Raw genomic sequence first — 25,959 nt, forward strand, 5'->3', positions numbered from 1 at the left:
GTGTTTGGAGAATAATCCTGTTTTATTTCTGTAGGTATGACGTTGCAATACCTAGCAACCATTTTTACTCCAGCAAAAGTATTCTCAAAGAGTCAGAATTGAAATAATCTATACTATCTACACCCCCCAAAAGAGTTCGTCTCTCCTTAAAAACCTCAGAAAGGGCCGTCCGCGCGCATCTCTTAGGAGCGTAAAAATGACTGTGAACCAAAAAGCCAGGGCGTGGTCACCCCGCCCACTGGGCCCAAGCATCACCACCCCTAGGGCCTCTTTCAAGCGCGCAGATTGGCTGAAGGCAAGAAAGAGCCCCGCCCCTGGTCTTATGACCCGCGCTGAAAGCGCCGAGTCCTGGCTTTTGCAGCGTTGTGGTCGGTGGTCATCAGCGCTCCTATCAGGTTTCAGCGAGCCTTTTCCCTGCTGTCGCTGCTCTTGTCGCCGCCGCCTGCTCTCCGGGATCATGGTGTGCTTCCGCCTCGCCCCGGTTCCGGGCTGTGGGTTCCTTCTCTTCTGCCTCGTCCTGGGTGAGTTGTCGGGCCCTTCTGCTTAGTCCCTGATCCTGGGCCCGGGGCTCCCAGTTCAGAGGCAGTAACCTGAAAGACTGGTCCGGAGGGGAGGGGGTTGAGAGGCTGAATGACAGACACTGGGCGTTGGCGCTTGGCCCGAGGTGATGAGCAGTGACCTAGCGAAGGCCCGACTGAGGGATGGCGAGGGACAAGGGCCCATGAGAATAAAAAAGAGCAAGGGGTGGGGGTGGACGCCGAGGGAGTAGGTAGGGAAGAGTGAGGAGTGGAGCACTGGGGGTGGAAAGAGTGACTTGGGGGAGATGCTAAGGAGAGGTGAGCGTGGGAGGGCGGTACGTGCGGACTCTGGGGTGGGGACAATTAGAGTCCTGGTCCTAGGATCAAGGAAGAGTTTTGAAGATGGTAGGAACCTGTGGGGCGGCAGAGGAAACTGAGGAGGGAAGGGGACTGCCTGCGTGGAGAAGCTTGGGTTAAGGGGGGGTGGGGGACAGATAGGGGGAGATTCTGAGGGGCAATAAGAGGCTTGGTGGGGCAGGAGTTTAACGCTGTGGAGGAGGGGCGATTCTAGAGAGATAAATTGGGGTTTGGTACTTGGAGTGTTGATGGGGAAGGGGGAGCTACGGTGGCTGGGGCAATTTCCAGACGAGAAAACTTGGATGTACCCAATCTCTGGAGACTAAAAGGGGTGAATACCAACTTCGGTGGGGAGTGAATATCTGACTTGGAGGTGCTGAGGACATAGTTGTTTATTTTTTTAAAACCAGTTTTATTACTTCCTTCCAGCTAGACTGATTAAAAAAAGGTCCCCAGATACTGAGGTTTTGCGGGTGGTGTATCTGAGTCTTGTATACTGCCACTTTGCGTTCAGAAGCTCCTTTTCTTCTCTCTCACACAACTGGCCTGTTACCGCCTGGTTTTCGGAGGAGGAGGAGGAGGAGGGCAGGTCATTTTCTAAGGATCGGGTTTTTACTAGGTCCTAAGAATGACTGGCTGGCTGCTGGCGCTATGAGCGCCCCGTGCCCCACCTCCACCTCCACCCCCCACCCCCACCCCCACCCCCCGACCCGAACGCTTTAGGTCCCCGAGGCCTTTAAATACCTGAAAGGTGAACTTTGACCAGAATTTTCTTCCTGTCCTGATAAATTCTGAGCTTGTTACTACCTGAAAATTGCCGTTTGTGACCTAATAAAAGACCAGAAAGGGCAGACTCAGATGGGAATAGAGAAGAAATAGATACAGTAGGGGCCGGGGAAGGGCAGTGAGAGGCACACATTTTGTAATTCACATTTCAGTAGAAGAATAAAGTCAACACGTGGAATGGTGGATTCTCACCCAAGAGGCATTTAGCAATGTCTGGAGACATTTTGGGTTGTTATCACTGGGGATTGCTTTTGGCATCTAGTGGGAAGAGGCCAGTGGTGCGTCTAAACATCCCACAAGGCACAGGACAGCACACCCCCCACCTCCCCCCCGCCCAATAAGGAATGACCCATCTCAGAATGTCAGGAGTGCCAAAGGATGAGGAGTCTGGCTCCAAAGCTGTGGCGTTGGAAGGGGTCTGGATCGTCTAGGGATTCTTAAGGATCTTTGGGGGTGGGGTGGGGGGAAGTTCCTGTCAGATGAAAACTATTTCCAGACTGAAATTAAGATATTTGTCTTTTTCACACTCATCCTCTTCTCAGTACGGTGGAGTTTTCCAGAAGCTATAGAATGTGTGATGACATCACCACTCTCATGGGTCTGACGTGTTTTAGTCCTTTTTTTTAGTTTTAATTTCTAGTACAGCAAGTAACAATGGATATAAGTCACATAAACAAAGCCCTTTGAGGTCCTCAGTGGATAAGAGAGTAAAGGGGCCCTGATGCCAGAAGGGAATCTAGCTGTGCATTTAGTGCAGGAAAGCCTCTAGCCCTTTTGAAAGGGGCCACGGAGCTTTGCTCAAATGTAATGTGCAGCCTTGACTCCCCTGTGAAGCACTTAGTAAGGCCAAGTGACCCTATGAGAGGATTGTTTACAGTGAGAAGCACCTTATCAGTGACTAGAACACATCTGACCAAGGCATCTGGTAATCAGTAGTTCTCTGCCAATTGGATCAGCACAAACAACACTTCTATTGTTCAGAGAAAGGGGGAAAAATTCATTGTCTTGTTGGCTTGCTTGTCATTTTTTTTCCTTTTAATGAAAGCTTTTTTGTGTGTTCTTTTTACAAAAGCAGTACTTGCTCATTGCAGAAAATAAACAGGAGAAAAGAAGCACATTAAGAAAAAGCATCAGCTCATCTGCTAGTTTGCCATTTATTGTTTGGGACTAACATCCTCTTGGAAGATTTTCAAACTCCTGTGTGTGTTTAAGAATTTAGCAATTCTTCAGTTGCTTGGTGGATTTTGCACCTTACCTTTATATATCAAAGTGGATACCAATAATAGTATTTTGGAAAGTCAATAAAGTATCTGCTGTGAAATTCACACTGTTCTGAGCACTGCAGAGGGTCCCAGGGAGGAGGATTTGTTCCTGGATTTATGACCTCATCAACTGGTAGTGCACTGGTTTCACTTGGTAACTTTATCACTCCCAGCTCTACCAGGTAGCTCTTTAAAAATAGCTGCTTTAGAGTAAGTATAGAAAGGAATTCTCAGAGCCTGTGTATTGGCCTTTTTCACAAAGATTAAATTATGCTAGTATTTATTGGAATGAATTGACCTGCCTAGAGAACGTCTGAAGAAAAGCTACCTAGAGGTATTAGAGAGTAGTGGATGAAAAACTTTTCCTAGCATCATTGCTTATGTTTCCCCTATGACATTATCGATTTCAGAGTTCCGTGGTTACTGATTCCCATAACTAGTCTGACTTCTGGTTTTTATAGGGTGGAGGCTATTCTGGGTGGGGAAAAACCTGATAGAAATTTCCCAAGTGTGTATTTCACTGGTAGAGGAGTTTCTCCTTCCCACAGTTGTTGATGGAAGCCACTAGGCAAAAGGGGTCGATAGAGCAATGGAGAAGACGGTCAGGTTCCTGCTCTCAGGGAGCTTACCTCTCAGTGGGGGAAGACAGCCCCTCAGGTCAAGAATAGAGTTACAGAGTGCAATAAACAGGTAAAGGCAATGAGGCAGGATGTGAGGAAGAAGAGCGGAGCAGCAGCCGGTAGGAAGGGAGTGGTGGGGTTAACCCTCTTTGACATTTGTGGTCAGAGGCCTTTGTTGTTGGGTGACATTTGAGCAGAGACTTGAAGGAGGCCAGCCCAAGTGACTTATTTGGAGGAATAGGAGTCAGTCTTGTCTTGTCCAAATGCCTAGGTTATTAGGCTAGCCTGTTTTCCACCCTTTTATTCCCCCTCCCCCCAGCACCCCCCCCCCCCCCAGTACTAGGGAAGTCTCTGTGGATTTAGTCTCTGAGTGGAGACTGTCTGCTGTACTGCTAACTTCCCATTGCCTCCCTGGCACAGGGCCGGGGGGCACGGGGTTAACTCAGTAGGCTTTTGTTGAAGGTCTTTGTTGGTGAGTGCTGGGGAGACGTCGGTGAACTAGATTAAGTTGGTTACCGTTTTCTTCTGTAAACCTTACATTGGGCTTTGCAAGAGCTTTAAGATCAGTGCTAAGCTGTACAAATGATTATAAACCAACTGATTAAAGTATAATCCCATGTAATAATGCTGGTATCTTACCTGTTGTTCACTCGCAAAGTTGTGTCTGACTCTTTTTTCGACCCATGGATTGTAGCCTGCCAGGCTCCTCTGTCCAGGGGATTTCCAGATAAGAATGCTGGAGTGGGTTGCCATTTCTCTCCAGCTCCAGGGTATCTTTCCAACCCAGGGACTGAACGCGTCTCCTGCGTTGGCAGGATTCTTTACCGCTAGGCCACCAGGGAAGCCCCATCTTACCTATATCCTTTCGCATAAACCTAAGCGGTAGTGAAGGTTCACCTGGGGAACCAGAACATCCTAGATGAGGAGAATAAATAAGATTTTCGCAAAGAACCAGTTTCTCTCTCTTGGAGGTGATTGAAAAATGAGAAAGTAAGCACTGAGATTTTTCTGTAGCCTTACCACTGATAACTTTGGTTTCACCGTTTTCCTGAAATTATTCTAGTTTTAATAAAGATACTCGAAAGGACAGGCTTATTATTCGTCTATTGGTCATTGGTTATCACATCTGATAGGATTTATAGATATTCACATATTTCCCGTGAGTGCAGGTTTCTTCCACTATATCCTTGAGTGGAATTTGTGATGAAGGATTATTTCACAGCATTATAGCTGAATTCAGTGATCCTTGGTGCAAGAAGACTGCTCTTCCTCCTGTAGTGATGAAAGCATTTCGATCATAATTTCAGATTAAAGTGATCAGAGATCCCATCAGCTCCAAAAGTGTACTTTATAAGTACTTGTTGGTATCCTGCTGTGCATTGAAAAAGAATTCTGGAGGTCTGCCCAACACCACTCAGCAATAAGCACTTTCCATTAGTTGAATAGAAATCTTTTATTTCCTTACCCACTCTCTGACCTTAAAAAAATATTTCATAGCTTGAAATCTACTATTTTTTTTTTAAATTTTAAGAGATTTACCAGAATCCAGAGTATCAGGAACTACCACGTGGTAATTGTACTTACATTAGGAATTGAGGAACAGTTGATTTGACTTGGTTGACTCAACAAACCTATGAGTTGAAACAAAGTGTAAATAGATGCTGTATGCCTATGTCCTAATTTTTTTTCGTGTTTTTGTTTTTAAGATCCTTTGCTCAACCTCATTCTGAATTGATATCAGAGTTTGAGGACAAGAGTCCATCACTTAATACAGTGAAAGTAGACATACTGAAAATTTGGGAAGGGATCCCTTTAGGTGCTGTGTTTCTTAAAAGGGAAAAACAAACTTTTGTTGGAATCTCTTAACTTGCATGGCAAAGGTCTCTTAGCTCTGAAGGGCTCTCGTGCTTTCGAAGAATGTGTTAGAGAAATACACTGTACAATTCTTAGCAAGGTTAACTTGCCCAGAATCTCACAACCAGTGTTTAAATTGGACTGCCTGATTTGAATTCTAGCTCTTCAGCTCCAGTGATGGGTCTCTTTAATTGTTTCATTATACTATTGCCTCTTAGATAATTGTTTTTTATTGGTTTTGTTTTACCACTATTATGATGTTCCCACCCCACCCCCATATTGTTTACAAATGTATATTTTTCAATCACACTTTGGATCGAAAAGACTTAGGAAAACCTAGCCACTTTTTGCTGTGTGTCATGCTTAGAGACCAGAGTCCTAAAAGAACCTATAAATAATTTCTTTGGAAACGAGGATATTTGCATTTGGGAAAGTTGATTTTGCCTCCCCGCCCCCAGCCCCTTTGGAGAGTAAACTCAGGTCTATAATTACACACTCTAGGATATATTCAGCTGTGTTTTTTAATGTCATAAGGCCTTTTAGACAAAAATGGTTGGCTAGTCTAAAATCTGGAGAAGGCAATGGCACCCCACTCCAGTACTCTTGCCTGGAAAATCCCATGGACAGAGGAGCCTGGTAGGCTGCAGTCCATGGGGTCGCTAAGAGTCAGATACGACTGAACGACTTCACTTTGACTTTTCACTTTCATGCATTGGAGAAGGAAATGGCAACCCACTCCAGTGTTCTTGCCTGGAGAGTCCCAGAGATGGGGGAGCCTGGTGGGCTGCCGTCTATGGGGTCACACAGAGTCGGACGCGACTGAAGCGACTTAGCAGTCTAAAATCAGACACTTCGATAGGATGCAAGTGGCTTGCTGAAGATTTTTTTTAACCAAAATGTAAATGTTTCAACTATAAACTTCTGGGAAAAGTATTATTGCTAGCTTGAATCCATGTCAAAATGTATTGCGAAAAACCGACATAGGGGTTGAGGGGAGTATCCAGAAGACTGATGGGTTGGGTTCATGATTTGGAAGAGGTGAAGGCTTAGACTTCCTGTAATTAGATTAAGCTGGGTTCCAGGTCCTGATTGCATGGTATTTTCACCTGGATATAATCAATCAGTATTTATTGACAATCTAATATATTCAGCACTACTAGGGATGGTGGGAGACAGAGGAAAGTAATAGATATATAGTCTCCCCTTCCCTGACACCTGTGATGGATGACATTCATAAAAAAGACACACTCCTAGGGGCTGTGCATAGATAAGATCATCTGCCTAAGGGAGAATATTAGAATTCAAATGAGTAGCAGAGACCTTATCAAAAGCGAATCTTGAATCTATTCGTGTATATCATTCATTCACGGTCTTTGGTACTTTTTTATTAGCTAACAATTTATTTGCTGTATATTATAATTTACCCTGGCATATCAGTTTGTTGAAAGTTACAGTTGAAAACTGTTGTTTTGGAGCTTACAGTAATAGAGGAGACAGGATTTACAGGCATAAACTAACTGAATAATTCAGGGTAGTATAAAATATATGGAAGTGTGGCAATATGCACTATGACTGCCCCTTGAGGGCTGTTATAGTCAGGAAATCTTTAAGGAGAGAATGGTGGCTGAAAAATGAACAGCCTATCAGCCTGGGTTCTTTATTGTAAACAACAGAAATTAAATCTCATCAATTTTTAAGCAGAAAAGGAATTTCTTAGAAGGATATTGGGACATGTGCATACCCTTCCTAAACATATACCCAATAGACACACAACACACACCTGTGTTCACTGATGCGTCCATTTGTAATAGAACCAAGCTGGAAACTCTTGCCAGTGTCCACAAGCAGTAGCATAGACATGCAGTGGAGTACTGACCTAATGCAGGAAGGCTGTATGTAGATACAGAATTAGAAATGACAAACCTCGATTATGCTCAACACCATGGGTGAATCTCAAAAGACATAGTGTTGCATGAAAGAAGCCAGATACAAAAGAGAGCATAGCGAATGATTTCATTTACATCAGGTTGAACAACAGGCAAAAGTAAACTGTGCTGTTTGTTAGAAGTCAGGTTGTTGGCTGCCCTTGGAAGGGAATTGGTAACTGGAAGGGGGAAGTGAGGGAACTTTCGAGGGAGCACTTAGAATGTTTTGCGTCCTGACACAAGTGGGTTCAGTTCGTGAAAATGCTTCAAGCTGCATACTTTATGCACTTGAAATCCCTTCTGTATGTATGCTTTACACACTTTTCTGTATGTATGTTACACATCACACATTAAAAAAAAAACTCACGTTGGAAGAAAGGTACAGTGGATTACTCAGAATTTAAGCCAAGTTTAGTGTTCAAACTCATGCCACTGAGCTGCAGTGCCGCCGCCAAGCATTAAGCAGCAACTTGCCCTGCTGGCTGGCCCCTGCCACATTTTCAGCTGTTACAGTTGGGGGGGTGGTATCGGCCAGAAATTGTTTTCAAAAAAAGGGCGGGGGTGTTGTAGATTTTGGGACAGCCAGAAATAGTGAAATCCCCTCCCAGGTAAACAAGTCTATTTCAGATGTTAGGAACGGTAGAAGCCTGGGACAGAGGTTGACTAGAGCGCGGCGAATGGGTCCAGTGGAACAAGTTCAGCCGGATTGAAGGGTGTGTTCTGGGAACATGGCCTTGAAAGAAGTTGAAGGAATAGGGTGGGACAAGATTAAAGGTTACTTTGAAAGTCAGGCAGAGGAATTAAATTCTAGGATGGGTATTTTGGAGCCCGTAAAAGGTTTTGAACAAGACAGTATCCTGAGAGGAAGAGATGTTTAAGGACCATTCATGTGACAACACCTCTAGGGGCTGCTAGGAGGCATCTGTAGTAAGTTAGGGGTGTGTTGGTGGAGTTGGAGTAGAAATTAAAGGCAGAGATTGGATTTCAGAGGGAATTGGAAGGAAAAAAAATCAAGACTCAACAAAGAGAATGAAGGAGGAGCCAGTTCCCAAAACATTTTGAGCCTGAGTGACTGTACAGGGTGCTGCCTTTCCTTTCAAGCCAGTGAGGCTGAGAAGGGGGGAATGAGTTCGGTGATGGACAGGGAAGCCTGGTGTGCTGCAGTCCATGGGGTCGCAAAGAGTCGGACACAGCTGAGCAACTGACATCAAAACTAACATCAAAACAGCCTACCCACCTACCCAAGGGCCCAGCACATTCTGTCCTCTGACTTCACAACCCAGCTCCCTGGGAGAACTGTGCTTTCAGATGTCTTCTTCCACCCCCAGCTGCCCAGGGGCCACTTTTACTCAATGCCTGTCACCTCAAACTCGACAGATCCAAAACATCGATCACCAAAAAAAAAAAACAAAAAAAAAACACTCCATCACCAATTCCTGGAGCTTGCTCTGACTCGATGGACGTACAGATGGACTGACGTCCATCGAGTTGGTGATGCCATCCAACCATCTCATCCTCTGTCGTTTTGATGTTGATGTAGCAGCAAATACAGACAACTGCCTTTGCCTTCTGTTCCAGAGAGCCGAGTCCTCCACCCTTGATACTGATCCTTTGATACTGAGTGCTTTTTCACACGGTTTTGTTTGCTACTCTAATATCTTTGGAAAGAAAATGATTAACACATGGCAGGCTTTTTTGGTTGTTTCTGATGGTTTTGAATGTTTTTTTTTTTTTAATGAGTTTATTCAGAATCAACAAAGAATTTTTTTTTAATCGTATTTTTGGCTCTGCTGGGTCTTTTGTGCTTTGTGTGGGCTTTGCAGTGAGTGGGGGCTACTCTCTAGTTGCTTGGGCTTCTCATTGTGGTGGCATCTCTGGTTGCAGAGCACCGTTCCTAGGGCTCGCAGGCTTCAGTAACTGTGGCACACGGGCTTAGTGGTCCCGCAGCATGTGGGATCTTTCCAGACCAGGGATCAAACCCATGTCCCCTGCACTGGCAGGCAGATTCTTAGCCACTGCACCCCTAGGGAAGTCTTGAATACTTTGAATACAAGGAGAATATGTTAAAACGGGGGACTTTAAACAGATCAAGAGAATGTGTTCCAGCTGATCAGAATTCGGAGCTGCAGTTCTCAACACCACTGCAGGGTAGCCTTGGATCAGTGATGGTAGCTCCATTCCAGATGGTTCTGAGAAAAGAATGGCTGTAAAACCTACTTAGGCCTCACAGGTCTTTTGGAGCCTGTAGCCAGTACATTTAGGCATTGTCAGTGACCACGAGCTTAGACATATCAGATTCAGGCTTGGCGAGGCAGCTTGGTCTCCAGAGCATGACGCGGGCTTTGTGTACAGCTTGAAAGCTGTTGCTGAGGCACGCCTTCTTGGTATTCCTTTTGGGACTTGATTCTCTATAGTCTAGAGCATGGCCCCACTTGTAGGGGACGCTGGCATGCTTGGGTATCATTCAAGGCTGTACAGCTATCTCAACAGGAAACAGTGCACCCCCTGGTGAGGCAGTGAAGAAAATCCCTAGATGGTGGTCCATCGTTTATGCTGCTGGTGTGTTTTCTGGCATATCGTGTTTTGAGTCCTTGGGCTCTTCAATGTAATAGGTGATGTCCCCCATTTAACCTACTGTAGAAGATCAGAGTCAAGGTAGCTGAAAATCCCCAAAGCTTTTCTGTCCCTGAAAGGTTTCTCTGCTAAAAAAACAGAGGTAGCAGGTTGAGAATGGAGGAAGGGACTTTGAGTCCACGTCAAAAGATGAATTAGGCTTTCTAATCGATCGGGTTTTAAAATGAAACTGAAATGATGAACGTTGTGTTTATAAAAATTAACTTTTTGCTTGTGGATCTAATGACCTTTGCAATACGCTTCCTTTGATCACGTGATACACATGCTTAGACCTGGCCCACATTTTTACATCAGAATAAAAGGGTTTGCCAAGACTTCTCAGTGTCATAGGTCATGTAGTTTGACAGGATTTAAAGCACCAAGATCGCAGAAATCAGAGCTATCATTATTTTTATAGAGAAGGTTGCACCAGCTGGTTTGAGAAAACACCACTTCCACATTTCCCCATCACCTCATTTACCTAAAAAAAACAAAAGTCTTAATAAGTAATAATTGCCTAAAACTAGCAAGGCACAGAGTGTGGAAATGATTATTAGGTTGAACTTTAGGGGTGAATAGAGCTTACTTTTATATATGTTTTTGTAGTCCAATTTAAAAATCTTGCTGTTTTTAATCTAGGCACTGTCTCGTCTTATGCATTGGAACTTAATTTGACAGATTCATCAAAAGCCACTTGCCTTTATGCAAAATGGCAGATGAATTTCACAATACGCTATGAGACCACAGACAAGCATAATGTAAGTGCTTTTATTTTTCTTTGGGTTTTATAGTAGGAATTTAATTGTATTCTCTTTTTTTAATCCTTTGCATTCATTTATACAAATTTAATTTCATGTTAACTAACACCATGTACATTTTGTGGAGCTATTTTATTTAGCATGTACATTTGAACATACTGTATTTAGTTTTGGAGTGAATTTTTTAATTTAGGAATGAATATTTTAATTCATCAGTTCTTTGGAGGCTTTTTGGAGTTGGTTAAGGGACAGTGATCTGAAGACTATGGTGTTTCAGTTCTAACTACTTCTATAATTTTTTAACATGAACTAACATCAAAGCTTTTTTAAATAGCTCGCTATTAAAGTCTCCTTTGGGTGGAGGTGGGTTTATCCTCTCAATCCTTTTTGCCTTATTTCTTTTGGTTGAGATCCTGCCTGCTTACAGCCTGATATATTTTTTTTTTAAGTCAATAGCTGAACTTCAGACTGGTTTTCCTTTTGTTTTTAGACATACGTGAATTTGTCCAGAAGGACTGGTGTGTAGTTAAAGAATCGGAAACCCATCAGCATAGACGGGCCAGGCTGGCTAGTGGGGTGTGATGTCAACTTCATAGTGGCACTCACGGTGGAAATGCTTGTTCTCATTGCTGCCTGTTTGGGACTAAACCCCAGATGTCTTTTTCTTTTAGAAAACTGTAACCATTTCAGACTTCAGTGCTGCAACCTACAATGGAAGCGTTTGTGGGGATGACCAAAATGGTCCTAAAATAGCAGTGCAGTTTGGGTCCGGTTTTTCCTGGATTGTGAATTTTACAAAAGAGGCATCATCTACATCTACTTACTTAGTCGACAGCATCTCATTTTCCTACGACACTAATGATAACGAAACATTTCCTGATGCGAAGGAAAAAGGTAACCTTAAGAACTGGATTCGTTTGTGTTCTCTTGCTTTTCATTAATAATGAACAATGTGAATAATTTAAAGGCCATGCTTATGCATGTCTGTCTCCCTAATTGGAATGGAAATGTCCTGTCTTTGGATTTTCTTGCACAGCATAGTATTTGACACAGTGAGGATGTTTGATGTCATTGCTTGACGCTTTGCTGTGTACTGTGTAGTACTCTAAGTATGTTGCCAGCAGCATCTCACTTAAGCCTTAACAGCAACTCTGGGAAGTAGATGTTATCTCAGCTTTGCAGGCCTGATGAGATTAGATATCTTCCCCAAAGGTCACACAGGCTGGTAAGTGGTAAGCTGGTGTTTGAACCAAAGTCTGTTGAACTTATGTGTCTGTGGCACATAACTACTATTATTTACTTCATTCAATAGTGGACAGTCAATAAGTGTTGAATGAATGTGAAAATCCTTTGCTGATAACTATTTTAAATGGGTACAAATTTAATAACCTGAGACCAGCAGAAAAACTTCATCTTCGAATCTTGTTACCGTTTATATATAGGATTTTGACTGTAAAGTAAAAAACGTCAGGGAAAAAAGTTGTTTAAAAAAAAAGGTAAGATGACTGAAGTCAACATTTGCTGCTATTTTGAGACAATTTTAGGTCAAAATGAACTTTGGAAGGCATTGGGAATTAGGCCATTCTGGTAACTCCAGAATACTGGAGTTGGGTAGCCTTTCCCTTCTCCAGGGGATCTTCCCAACCCAGGGATCGAACCCAGGTCTCCTGCGTTGCAGGCATATTCTTTACCAGCTGAGCCACCAGGGAAGCCCAAGAGTACTGGAGTGGGTAGCCTATCTCTTCTCCATTGGATCTTCCTGACCCAGGAATCGAACTGTGGTCTCCTGCATTGCAGGTGGATTCTTTACCAACTGAGCTACCAGGAAAGCCGCTCTGGTAACTTACTAGAAGTGAAATGTGTATGAAAATATTCTGAAGGCATGGATAATGGAGATTTCAGTCTTGTTAGGAATATAATTCCCTCCTTTCTTTCCCTTCCAATGAGGTTGGGATATTAACATGGTGTTCCTAGTAGCTTCGCATTTCTCACAGATAGTATTTCATCCTGACCCCAGAAACACAAGTAGATGGGCTTCAGTTGCCTGGTCTGAGGGATGAGTAATTCATTTGGATTTATGGAGTATCAAAAGATTATATTTTTAAAGACCCAGAAGTGAATGAGCTCATGTAAAACATGGGCAGTATCACTAACTGAGACTCAGAAATCAAATCCTAGTGGTTTTTTTGTTTTGTTTTGTTTTTACTGATCTCTTAGTTTGAGAGGATAACTGAAGCAAGTTTGTTATTGGATATCTTGTATATTTCGCTTTCTGCTGTATATTGTCTTTCAGAACTAGGATTAGGATTTGCCCCTAACTTTCAAGGAGCTTAAGAACTAGTTGGAGAGAAAAGTGAGTGAAGTTGTTTTCCCAAGTATACATGGAAAAATTGGAAAGCATTGAGATCTGTGTGGTTTTGTTACGGTTTGTGTTTTTGGGGTGGAGGGTTCATAAATCTTTTCTGACAATGTGAGGAAAGCTCTAGACTCTCTTTCTCAAGGTGCAGAGTGCACTTTACCTATGGTATATAGTCCCTGAGCCCATCAGTGGATGTCTGTGGACAAGAGGGTCTGATGACAAGCAGAGGACGTCATGCATTGGAGGAGTGAGAAAGCTTGGTGTAGAGGAGGAGGGCTTAAGCTGAAACTTCGCCTAATGGTAGATTTTTAGTAAGTGGAGAATTTCGAGCAGAGTTTTTCCAGCAGGGGGAAGCACAGTATGTGCAGTAGTGATTGGAGAGCTGCCCAGTTAAAATAGAGGCTGTACATCGTAGAAGGAAAATCATGTTGGCCAGGTGCAATGAGTCTAAATTAATAGGGGGCTTTGGAAGCCAAGGAACTGCTTTTAGCTTGATGGGGTAGGCACTGGGGAACCATTTTAGATTTTTAAGCAGGAGAATGATGTAACAAAACTAAGAGACAGTAGTTTATAAAGAATGTTCTGCAGGATTAATCGGGAAGTGAGGAGACTATAGGCAGAGATAACAGCTTAAGAGACTGTTATAGAACTCAACGGATGATGTAATAAGTACCTAGACCAAGGTGGGGTGGCAGTAAAAGCTGCTGCTAAGTTGATTCAGTCGTGTCTGACCCTGTGCGACCCCATAGACAGCAGCCCACCAGGCTCCCCCGTCCCTGGGATTCTCCAGGCAAGAACACTGGAGTGGGTTGCCATTTCCTTCTCCAATGCATGAAAGTGAAAGTGAACTCGCTCAGTCCTGTCCAACTCTTAGTGACCCCATGGACTGCAGCCCACCAGGCTCCTCCGTCCATGGGATTTTCCAGGCAAGAGTACTGGAGTGGGGTGCCATTGCCTTCTCTGGCAGTAAAAGCAGATGGGGGTTAATCTGACAGATTTGATGGGAAGACTGTAGACTTTGAAATGTTAACACCGATCTCTCCCCCTATTTATTTATTATTTATTTATTTATTTATGACCATGGGAGACGTGGGTTCAAGCCTTGGATCGGGAAGATCCCCTGGAGAAGAGAATGGCTACCCACTCCAGTATTCTTGCCTGGGAAGAGTGGGACATGACTGAGCTACTAAACAGCATTAACAACATTTTTTTGGCTGTACCACATGGCTTGTGGGGTCTTAGTTTCCTGACTAAGGGAAGCTACAATGTTTATTGCTAGCTTCTGTAATATTTGAAGCTGTTTGAGATTTTAAATGACTCCCTTAAACTGTCAATAGTTTTTTGAAATAATTTAGTATCCTATTTTTAGGCATCTGGTAATTGAAGTGACTTTGAAGTTGTTTTTTGTTTTTGGATGTGCGACAGTTTCTCGGAGTTTAGTTCCCCAACCAGCAATTAAACCCGCATCCTTGGCAGTGAAAGACTGGAGTCCTAACCACAGGACTGCCAGGGAATTACCTCCTGCTGTTTCCTTTAAATTTTTCTTTTTCATGATTAAAATACAGTGTATGCTTCTCAGTGTTATGTGCCAACTTGGATGGGAAGTTGGGGGGAGAATGTGCTTCGCCGCCCAGTCGTGTCTGACTCTCTGCGACCCCATGGACTATAACCTGCCAGGCTCCTCTGTCCATGGGGATTCTCCAGGCAAGAATACTGGAGTGGGTTGCCACGCCCTCCTCCAGGGATCTTCCCAGCCCAGGGATTAAACCCAGGTCTCCCTCATTGCAGGCGGATTCTGTACCGTCTAAGCCACCATGTATATGTATGGCTGAGTCCCTTCACTTAATCGGCTATTCCCCAATACACAATGTATTTGGTGTTAAATAAATGAAAAATTTTAAAAAATTACAGTGTAGAAATAGAAAAGTACAGGAAATAACAGAACCACACATAAACCCATTACCTAGAACTAATGCTGTTTTTTCCATATTTGCCTCATTGTTTTATTTCAAGAAATAAAAAACCTTACCAGGTACTCTAGAGGTTTCCTTTGTACCCACTCCTCAGAGCCATTTTCCTCCCTGCCTCCCAAGAAGGGACCACTCTTGGGAGTTAGGAGTGTAGCCTTCTTGTCTATATGTTTGTGTTTGACTAATATATGTGTCAATATATGTTCAGACACAATACATCATTTTAAAAATGACAGTTTTATAATGTAACTCCGGTGTCTATGACTTGTTTTTGCACTCATTTGTTTTTTGAGGTCTGTCTATGTACAGCCAGTTCAGACATCTGTTCACTTAGTTAACAGTGAAAAATGGTTTTGGAGGAAACTGTTCTGGTTCATTGGTTTAAATTTTTTTTCCCTTTGGCATTTCACTATAGGCATTATCATAACTGCACAGAAAGGTGGTAACTTACTGCTTTCGTATTCTGAGATGTTCCTAAAATGGAGTAGTCTCTAAATTCTGTCCAGGAAGAGGTTTCAAAAACTCATTTTAGTTACTTTCACTTACTTTGGGATTGTAGCACAAAAATAATCCTTGATTATCCCATCTCTCTTGTTTGTTTTGTCGCTAAGTCCCATTGCCTCTACCTTAGATATGTGTTTTCAATTTGCTTCTCTGCTCTCTTCTTGGGCTGCCCTGGTGGATCAGTGTGGTAATGAACCCGCCTGCCAGTGCAGGAGATGTGGGTTGAATCCCTGGGTCGGGAAGATCCCCTGGAGGAGGAAATGGCAACCCGGTCCAGAATTCTTGCCTGGGAAATCCCATGGACAGAAGGAACTGCCGGGCTACACTCCATGGAGTCACAAAGAGTCAGCCATGACAGAGCACGCACGCATGCTCTCTTCTTACTGCCCCTCACTCTCTTGGTTTAGGCAACTCCTCCTCATCTCCCCTGCTTTTTTATACTTTTATTTATTTATTTTTGTGCTGGATCTTTGTTGCTGTCACGCTTTTCTCTACTTGTGGTGACCAGTTGCTTCTCTCTAGTTGTGGTGTGCGGGCTTCTCATTGAGGTGGCTTCTTGTTGTGGAGCATGGACCATAGGACGCACGGGCGTCAGTAGTTGCAGCACGTGGGCTCTGGAGCACAGGCTCGATTGCTCTGCGGCATATGGGACCTTCCCAGATCAGGGAGCCAGTCCATGTCTGCTGCATTGGCAGGCGGGTTCTTTACCACTGAGCCACCAGGGAAGCCCTCATCTTTCCCCTTAACCAGGTCATTAGCCTACTAACTAGTTTACCTCTTAAATGACTTTGCTTAAAAAGTTTTCTGCTCTGCCTGACCTCTACAGTTTTGCTGTCTTCCTTAAATGACACGTTTGTTATTTCCAGCTTTAAAAACTGAAACTGACCTTCTATTGCTAACAAAACAATGCCCAACCTGTCCTTAGGTCATAGAACATGCTGCAAAGTGTGACCACCTGCAACTTATCTTTCCTTCCTAATCCCCATCACCCCTTTCCTCTTAACCCTTTGTTTTCAGCCACAGTGAATTTGTCGGTCCCTGAACAGGCCTTGTCTGTTGTCACTTCAGGAGTGGGGTGGGGCAGGCATACAGAAAAGGTGAAAGTCTATGTATTTATATGATCACTTTCCTCCTGCCTTCTTGGAAATAGCTGTTGTTAAATCTTATCTTACAGGAGTTTTTACTGTTAATAATCGTGTGGCACTCAAGATTCCATTGAATGACATCTTTAGATGCAATAGTTTGTCAACCTTAGAAAAAAGTGATGTTGTCCAGCACTATTGGGATGTTCATGTACAAGCGTTTGTCCAGAATGGCACAGTGAGCACAACAGGTGAGACGTTTCTGTACTTGGGTCCTGACTTAAGATGAGAGTATACCAAGAAGCTTTAGTTGAAGTATCATCTGAAGCATTTATATGGTAAGACTTACAGCTTCATTGCACTGTAAAGTTTTTATAAATAACGGCAATCCTTATTCTGGTAGAGCTTGCACTTTGAGGTTTCTGATGGACATGTGGCGGAATGATTTTCTGAAATACCCTACCTCTGGTGCTCTCCGTGGATAAAACCTAATCTTGATTGGAACAAATCCTCAAATAGCATTTGATCCTCAGTTTCTAAGCTTTTGAAGATTCCAGACAAAAGCTGAGAAATTGGATTTCTGTGTTCTAATCTTGACTTTTATAAATTGATTTGGTAACTTTTACATGACTTTATTGGAAATTCATTAATTTCTCAGTCACCAGTTCTGGAAAACGACCAACACTTCCTAAGAAGTTGAAATGCCTATGATTTGCTGTAGGGGCAACACAGATAAAAGGTTCATTTGTATTTAAATCCTTCAGTGATTTTTAAACTGTTTTTTTAGTTAAAAACACTTTTTTTTTTAACGTAGGGGTGAACTGTTTTCAAACTTAAATCTCTGATTTTCATCTCAGAAGCAGGTGATAATTTGGGAGAGAATAAAGGTATAAAAAGATGAGTGTGTGGCCACATGTGAGTAGATAAAGCATTTGTTTGTGTCTGGAGCCCATCTGCTGTGTCATAACTTTTTGAAGATTGTCTGCATGTGAAGCAGCAGTTTGAGGACCTCCGCCTCATTTAGTTTAAAATACTAATAACACTTTCAAGACATTCCTTATCCCGAATATAATCCTTTTGGACTTCTGTTTTGAGAAATATGTTGCTCTTCCCTGACCTTATGAGTTAAACAGTTTATTTTGTCCTTGTATGTTTTAGAGTTTTTGTGTGATAAAGATAAAGCTGTAACCACTGCCATGCCCATCGTTCCCACCACGGCGCCATCTCCAACAAAACCAGTGGTCGGATCCTATTCAGTTGTAAATAGTAATGGTACCTGTCTTCTGGCTACCATGGGGCTGCAGCTGAACATTACTCATGATAAGGTATAGTTGCCTGTTTTTATTGATACATTCTTTTCTGTATCTCCTTTCCAATGTAGTGGGTCCAGCCTTCAGCCCAAGAGTGGTGTAATAGACTGATGGAGTTTTAAATACTGATCTGATGTCTTGTAGAGTTGTGACTAATTTGAGTTAATACAACCGTAAAGAGTTAATGTTGCTGTCAAAGGATTGTCTTGGCCAGCAGGAAATCTATTAGTTTAAGGGACTCTTTGGGGTGTAGATTCTTTTCCCGTCACCAGGTCACAATATGAGCAGTTTTTTATTTTATTTTATTTTATTTATTTATTTTTACTTATTTTTCTCTGTGCTGGGTCTTCATTGCTTTGGGTGGGCTTTCTCTAGTTGCGGTGAGTGGGGGCTACTCATCGTTACTGTGCACAGGCTTCTCATTGTGGTGGCTTCTCTGTTGTGCAGCACGGGCTCTAGGCATATGGGGCTCAGTGGTTGTGGCGCACGGGCTTATTTGCTCCATGGCATGTGGGATCTTCCTGGACCAGGGATGGAACCTGAGTCCCCTGCATTGGCAGGCAGATTCTTATTCACTGCACCACGAGGGAAGTCCAAGCAGTTGATCTTTGTTTCAGTTAGTTTAAAAATACAACTCCTTCACACTTTTATGTGAGGGCTTCCCTGGTGGCTCAGATGGTAAAAAATCTGCCTGCAGTGCAGGAGACCCTGGTTCGATCCCTGGGTCAGGAAGATCCCCTGGAGAAGGGAATAGCAACCCACTCCAGTATTCTTGCCTAGAGAATTCTGTGGTCAGACCATGGGGTTCCAAAGAGTCGGACACAACTGAGTGACTAACACTGTAAACTTGGAAGAGTGCAGCTGTTTCTCCAGCTGTTTGATGATTTGAATGGTATGTAGAGAAAGGAGTGCCTAACGGCACTTCTGCTTGCAAAGCTCTATTGGGCCTACAGAGGGCGTTCTGGCAAACCGATCCCATTTCCAGTGTCTTGGGACTTAAACAAGCTAGACAGATGGCTCTTGTGCTCCATAAAAAATGTCTTTTCATTTGGCTCATTGTTTGAGGAAGCTTCCCTCTTGTCTTCCCTTTTTTTTTTTTTAAAGTCTGCTGAGTTACAGCTTGAGGGGCTTGTACCAGCTTTGAAAGTAAGACATTATACATTTAAATATCCAGGAGACAAAAGGAGTGTTTGTTCTCCGTGAACTTGATCTTATTGGAATATAAGGTTTTGCTATAGATTTTTATGGTTAATCTATGCCTTTCTCCCCTCCTCTTCCCCTAAAGGTTGCTTCAGTTTTTAATATCAATCCCAACACAACCAATGCTACTGGCAGCTGCCAACCTCAAACTGCTCTGCTCAGGTTGAGCAGCAGCAACATCAAGTATCTTGACTTTGTCTTTGCTGTGGTGAGTAACTGGTTCATGAAGAATTAGGATCATTCTCTCAGAAACACATCTGAAAGTCCCTGTGTGAATGGGTGTGTATGTTTCTGTGTTGAGGGGGATAATTATCTCTATTTTCCATTTCAACACTACTTAATTATACAGTGTAGTCCACTGATTCCTGTTAATCCCGCAGGGTCACTTCCATGTTCTGTGAACTGGGCTTATTCTCCTCTTCTGCTGTTATATAGACCTTAGGGTAGGAGTAAGAATTAACCCATATAAAAAAAAATCTAATCTGTCCAAATAGATATATGTAATAATAAAGTCTACTTATAAAAGACAAAGTACTTTCCATAGTTTTTTTCCATTATTGGTTAGAAAATTCTCCTGTTTATCTCTTATAATATTTAGGCTTTTTCAGGGTTATATTACTGGTCAGAGTATCAGTGATAATGATAGCTAACACTTAACTGAGTACTCACTGTGTCCAAGGCTCTGCATGTACTACGTCAGGATAGTTTATAATGGTGGCATCCAGGTGTTCTTTGTTCATGGTCCTATCAAAGGCTGGATGGACCCTAAACAGAAGTTTTCGTGCATGTTCTACTTCTAGCTAGCATAAATTAATCATTGGGGACCTTTATTTCCACCTTCTCAGAAGCAGTTGTTATCCCCATAATTTTTTGAAGGGTGTATGTGTGTGTGCATGTGCGTGCATGGGTTATGACAAATTGGAATGGGGAGGAGGGGCTAGCTACCCATGAGGGAACCTGTTAACCCACCAACAGTTAATATATAAGTGGCTAAAAACAGTTGTGCTTTTAAATCAGATTACTCATATCTGGGGATGGGGAAATAGCTTCAACATCTGATATATGCGAAGTTAGGTATGTCTTTGTTTCTTGTCTAAACTTGGTATTTTGAGTATAAAGCCTTTTTCCTCTATGGAAAATAAGCGGAGTAATTGATGATTATATTTTAGAAAGGTTTATAAAAATCTTCTTTTTCCAATATGTAAATAATTTCTCCATTACAGTACACATATGACCAGTGAACTGCTATTAAGAATGTATAGTTAAGCTTGTCATCTTCAATGTGGTAGAGCAAGCTTCCCAAGTTATCTCATAGAGATTATATTGTAGTCAATAAAAACGAAGAAAGCAAGATTTTAGATTCATTCCCTTTTGAGTGATTGAGCTTGATCTTTCTAGCTGAGGTAAGATCCTAAAGGGAACATGGTTTTTTCTGACTCTCATGGGGAAATATGTAATGCTTAATTCAAGAAGACTGTTCTAAAATGTGGTTCAAAATAGTGACATTTTAACCCTGCTAAAGGCACTTTGAAAAGTCTAGAAATACCTACAGTGTCACCAGAGTTCAGTGGGGCCCATCTCACCTTCAATCCTATCATGACAGTTGCTTGTCAGGATAATTGAATTCAGTGTATATACAGGATGCTTTTTATACTGTTCATGAGGTTCTAATGGCAAGTATACTGGGGTGGTTTGCCATTCACTCCTCCAGTGGATCACATTTTGTCAGAACTCTCCTATGACCCGTCTGTCTTGGATGGCCTTACACGGCAAAGCTCATAGCTTGAGTTACACAAGCCACTCGCCATGACAAGGCATGTGGGTTTTTTTTCCCCCATTGGAAAAGACCTGATGCTGGGAAAGATTGAGGGCAAAAGGAAAAGAGGGTGTCAGAGGATGAGATGGCTGGATGGCATCACCATTCCAGTGGACATGAACTTGGGGAACTCCAGGAGGTGGTGAGGGACAGGGAGGCCTGACATGCTGCAGTCCACAGGATCGCGAAGAGTTGGACACGACTGGCGACTAAACACCACCACCACAGGTTGCTATGGTGGGATACAAAGAAGAAGGCCTGTGTTCTTAAGATGCCCAAGATCTATCGGTCAAGGTGTGTGCGTGCATGCGCTCAGTTGCATCCAACTTTTGTGACCCCATGGACTGTAGCCCACCAGTCTCCTCTGTCCATGGAATTTTCCAGGCAAGAGAACTGGAGCACGTTGCTGTTTCCTTCTCCAGGGGATCTTCCTGACTCAGGGATCGAGCCTGCATCTCCTGTGTCGGCAGGCAGATTCTTTACCACTGAGCCACTGGGGAAGTCCCCAAGTGATAAAGATAACAGTGTACAGATAACCACCACTTTTATGGAAGGCCTTGAATGCCCTGCTGGCTTTTGGATTTTTCTGTGGAAAAGTAGACTGTGCTGTAGGAGGTGCATTCTAAGTGGGATGAGCGTTAGACCAGAGGAAAGTACAGAGTGCTATGGGAGTAAAGGAGGGCTTCCCGGTGATTCAGTGGTAAAGAATCTGCCTGCTATTGCAGGAGACACAAGAGTCCCAGGTTCGATCCCTGGATCAGGAAGGTCCCTTGGAGAAGGGAATGGCTGCTTCCAATATTCTTGCTTAGAGAGTTCCATGGATAGGAATCTGGCGAGCTACAGTCCATGGGCTCACAAAGAGTCAGACATGACTGAGCGCCCCAACACAACAATGGAAGTATAGAGGAATGAGCCATTAATTCTGGCTGGAGGAGAGTCAGGAGGGTTTTACAGAAGAGATGGCATTAAAGCTGGACATTCAAGAATGGGCCAGATGTGTACATATGGAGTATAAGGGGAATAAGTGAAAAAGTACAGAATATCCCTGGATAAAGGAACACAATCAAGACCAGGTGGAAAATGAGGCATGGAACATGTTTAGTGAATCATAAGTTTGGAAGAGTGTTTGGGACAAATTGTGGAGAGCCTTGAATGGCGAACCAAGGAGAGATGGGGTGGCGTTGTCAAGACTTCTGTGTGCTTTCTCCTGAAGTTCTCTTAGTCTGCCCCCTTGTTTTCATTCCCTACCGATTCCGGCCTCCATTACCACTTACCTCCTATCTAGTTTCAGACCACCTCCTAACTAGCCCCCCCTTCTCCTCCTCTCCCCTAATGTACTTCGGCATCAGCTGAATCTTCTTGAAGCTCAGCTCTTTCTCAGAAACCTGCAGCAGTTCTGTTTTGCCAACAAGAAAACATCTAAATTCCATGCCTGGGGTAGTTCAAGCCTCCTCTCCCCGCTGTGCAAAGTAACCTGCATATCCAGCTTTATGTTTCCTTCTTTCCCTTGTCGTGAAGCTCATGCTTCCGTCACCCTGTTCCCTGTGCACATCCAGTGTGGTAGGAGAGTGGCCGAGGAACCAGCACTCAGGCTCCACAGCCAGACTCCCTGGGGTCAAATCCCAGCTAACTCTGTAGCCTTGCGGAAGTTGCTCAACACCCTCCATGGATCAGTTATCCCATCTCAAAATGGGGTGTTGTAATTCTTCCATGAAGCCTCCTGGGTAAAGTTTTAGGAACAGTGCTTAAAGTTTTCAGATGCCAGTGTGCTTGCGATGATGCTTATTTCTGACTTCTTTATTCAGGCTCTTCCCTTCTTGAATACTTGTTTATGCTTCTTTCCTAATTGAATCCTACCCCATTCAGATGGCCCATCCCTAACCTTCTGTTGCCTTTGCTCCTTCCCTAGTTGGAATTCCTCTCCTTTTATTCGTAATTTATCACTTTCTTTTTTGTAGTATGGTTATTTATTTTTGTTTGTCTTCTCTGGCAGATTGTAAACGCAATGGGGGCAGGATCCAAATGTGTCCATTTTGCTGGCTCCCTGGAACACTTAGATGTGTTACCTTGTACATACTAAGCAGTGAAGTAATTGGAAGGATCCTCTGATCAGCTTAATGCCTCAGAAAGAAAATAGCATTGGAGGAAAAACAGAGCTGGACAGGCAGAAAGGCAGGGAGCCCTGTGAAGAGGCTGTTGTGATCCAGGCTAGAGGTGGTAAGGGCTTGGAAAGTGACAGAAAGATCAGAATGGAGGGAGTGAATTGCTGAGTGTCTGGGAACCAGGTGAGCACATCATCTCTGGTCCCAAAGCTGGAAACAAAAATGAAGAGGTAAAAGGGTATCAGTCACATTTTGAGTCTCTTGACTTATTTTGCAATTTGTGCTCCTGGGCCAGGTCTAATCCATGGTTGGATCTTCTGGGTAATAGTATTAGATTGCTCTCCTTCCGTAGATGTTAACTGTGTCTGTAAACAGCTGTGATGCATTGACTAACTGGATGCTTTTTTTCACACAGAAAAATGAAAACCGATTCTATCTGAAGGAGGTGAATGTCAGCATGATTTTGGTTAATGGCTCTGGTAAGCAAAACATTGGCCTGGGAGGTGGGGAGGAGTATAGGTTTCACTGAAAGAATACAAACCATACTTATCTTTTTACCAAATAACAAGATAATTTAATGACAAGTGCCTTATTTAATGGAACAGAAGATTCTATGTTAAAATTGGGCTTTGACCATAACTTAGAACCGGTTTTATCTTTTGCAATATCTTGTATTTTCAAAGCATAGTAAGTAATAGTTAAAGAATGTGACTGGGTTTTAGACTGTTGCAACATCCAAAGAGATAGGGAACCTAGTTAGTGATCTTAAGAATGGCTTTTTGTGGGCAGACCCTGTACCCTGAGCTCTCCCGTATTTCGCAGAAAATTCCTCAGGATTGTCTTCCCCCTCCTCCCTTTTTAAAAAATATTGACAGGATAAGAAGTTACTAACATTTTTTTTTTCCTTTAAAGTTTACAGCATTTCAAATACCAATCTCAGCTACTGGGATGCTCCCCTGGGAAGTTCTTATATGTGCAACAAAGAGCAGACCGTTTCCGTGTCTGGAGCATTTCAGATAAATACCTTTGATCTAAGGGTTCAGCCTTTCAGTGTGACAGAAGGAAAGTATTCTACTGGTAAGAATCAAGCAAGTTTTATTAATAATTTATGCTCATAGGTTGACTGCTAGGTGGCTTTTCTTTTGAGTCGTGGAAATTTAAGCCCTGGAATAGAGAAATAGGAATTCACCTCTCGACTCTTAGAGCCCTGAGAAAGTGGTGTGACTGTATTAGCTAATCATTTTGCTCAAATTAAGTGTGTTTTGTAATCTCAAAATCATTTGCAGCAAAGTTCTTAAGGCTAAAAACTGATAGGTTTTTTAAGTGAGCTTTACATACTTTGGCCACCTCAGCAAAGAGTTGACTCATTGGGAAAGACTCTGATGCTGGGAGGGATTGGGGGCAGGAGGAGAAGGGGACGACAGAGGATGAGATGGCTGGATGGCATCACTGACTCGATGGACATGAGTTTGAGTGAACTCCGGGAGTTGGTGATGGACAGGGAAGCCTGGCGTGCTGCGATTCATGGGGTCGCAAAGAGTCAGACACGACTGAGCGACTGAACTGAACATAAGACGCAGACACTACTCCATGGATTGTCATTTATGGGAAGGATGGCACTGGGGAGCAGCGGTTTTTGAGCATCTTGACTGCCTTCTTGGGGCCATCTTCTCGCTGGAAACATTTTCGTACTCGAATTAAAGTAGTTTGGTCTCATTTTATTAAGATAAAAGATTGCGGTAGGAAAGTCTCAGATGTGGCCTATGTTTTGGCCAGCTAGAATGATCTGGAGAGTTTTAAAAGCATGTGCCAGTGTGAATGAGGCTCTTTGAAGGTCTACACAGGGCTAATGGTGGTATTTAACAGATTTTTAGTGAAAGCTTTGTGAATGGCTCATTACACTGTGTTTATATGATTATCAAAGATGCATTTGGCATTACAAGATTAAAATCTGCATGAAGAGGGAAAAGTACATAAAATTCCTTAATTGACTTGTCTTTTAAACCCGATTACATAAAATGGATGATTTGTGGATCACAGCTCTGCCAAGCAGAGCCACACCAGTCATCCACATCCTTTTCAACAATGAATTCAGTGGTTTAGAAAGAAATGTGGAAGCTGCATCTGAAAGTGCATATGCTATGAGCTGCTCAGCGGTTTTGCAGTAGTGCTGAACACCTAGCTGGCCTTGGTTAGGCCAGAATAAATTAGGCTCTTGACGCTACCATTCTTGTGATTAGAGGGGTTGATCACAATTAAAACATAGTCCCAAGAATTCATGGTCCCCTTGGTCAGATTTTGCTTGTGCGCTCAGTCACTCAGTCGTGTCTGGCTCTCTGCGACCCCATGAACTGTAGCCCACCAGGCTCCTCTGTCCGTGGGATTTTCCCTGCTAGAATACTGGAGTGAGTTACCATTTCCTTCTCAATTATTTTGATCCTTTCATCATTTTACTTTTGAGTCTTTATCAAGCTCCTCCCCTACATTATTACCTTCAAGTTTTAAGTCCAGATTTGTGTTGCACTTCAGATTATTTGCAGTGTGCAGTCAGCTCAAGCCTGTTAATCTAGTCAGCTAAAATACAGATGAGCTGTATTTTTTCTCTTATTTGCCGCTTTGGTTTTCATATACATAGAATTAAAAATATCACCCAAAGGAGTATACAACATTTAGTACTGATACTGAATGTGTAATCTACTTGTAGAGCTAGGTTCTTGACTGGTAATACTTAACTATGTAGGAGGAGTAAGGTAAGAGTGTTGATGGATTTTACTGAATCAGACTGCTCTCTAGAAATGGAAAAGATAGCCCCTGTGAGCCCTGACTGGATTGATAAATTGGTAAACGCACTCAAATTAGTCAGAGGTCTCAGTTTCTTGACTTTAGCAGCCACTAGAAGCGTTTCCTTAAAGTTGAGAATCTG

General features: G+C 42.9%; 1 protein-coding gene across 2 annotated transcripts in view; it reads left to right on the plus strand.

Annotated features, from left to right (window-relative positions):
• The first annotated feature begins 322 nt into the window (after positions 1–322).
• Positions 323–25,959, plus strand: part of LAMP2 (lysosomal associated membrane protein 2) — a 33,434-nt gene continuing 7,797 nt past the window's right edge. The window contains exons 1-8 of one of the 2 annotated variants that reach the window (XM_052662901.1): positions 323–521; positions 10,575–10,693; positions 11,365–11,587; positions 16,701–16,859; positions 17,767–17,933; positions 19,204–19,326; positions 23,452–23,515; positions 23,949–24,113. In XM_052662901.1, the coding sequence (XP_052518861.1) occupies positions 323–521; positions 10,575–10,693; positions 11,365–11,587; positions 16,701–16,859; positions 17,767–17,933; positions 19,204–19,326; positions 23,452–23,515; positions 23,949–24,113 (1,219 nt within the window). The remainder of the gene's footprint in view (positions 522–10,574; positions 10,694–11,364; positions 11,588–16,700; positions 16,860–17,766; positions 17,934–19,203; positions 19,327–23,451; positions 23,516–23,948; positions 24,114–25,959) is intronic. The other variant, XM_052662902.1, reaches the window with a different exon arrangement.

The sequence above is a fragment of the Budorcas taxicolor genome, chromosome X (genome assembly GCF_023091745.1).
Source record: "Budorcas taxicolor isolate Tak-1 chromosome X, Takin1.1, whole genome shotgun sequence".
NCBI lineage: Eukaryota > Metazoa > Chordata > Mammalia > Artiodactyla > Bovidae > Budorcas > Budorcas taxicolor.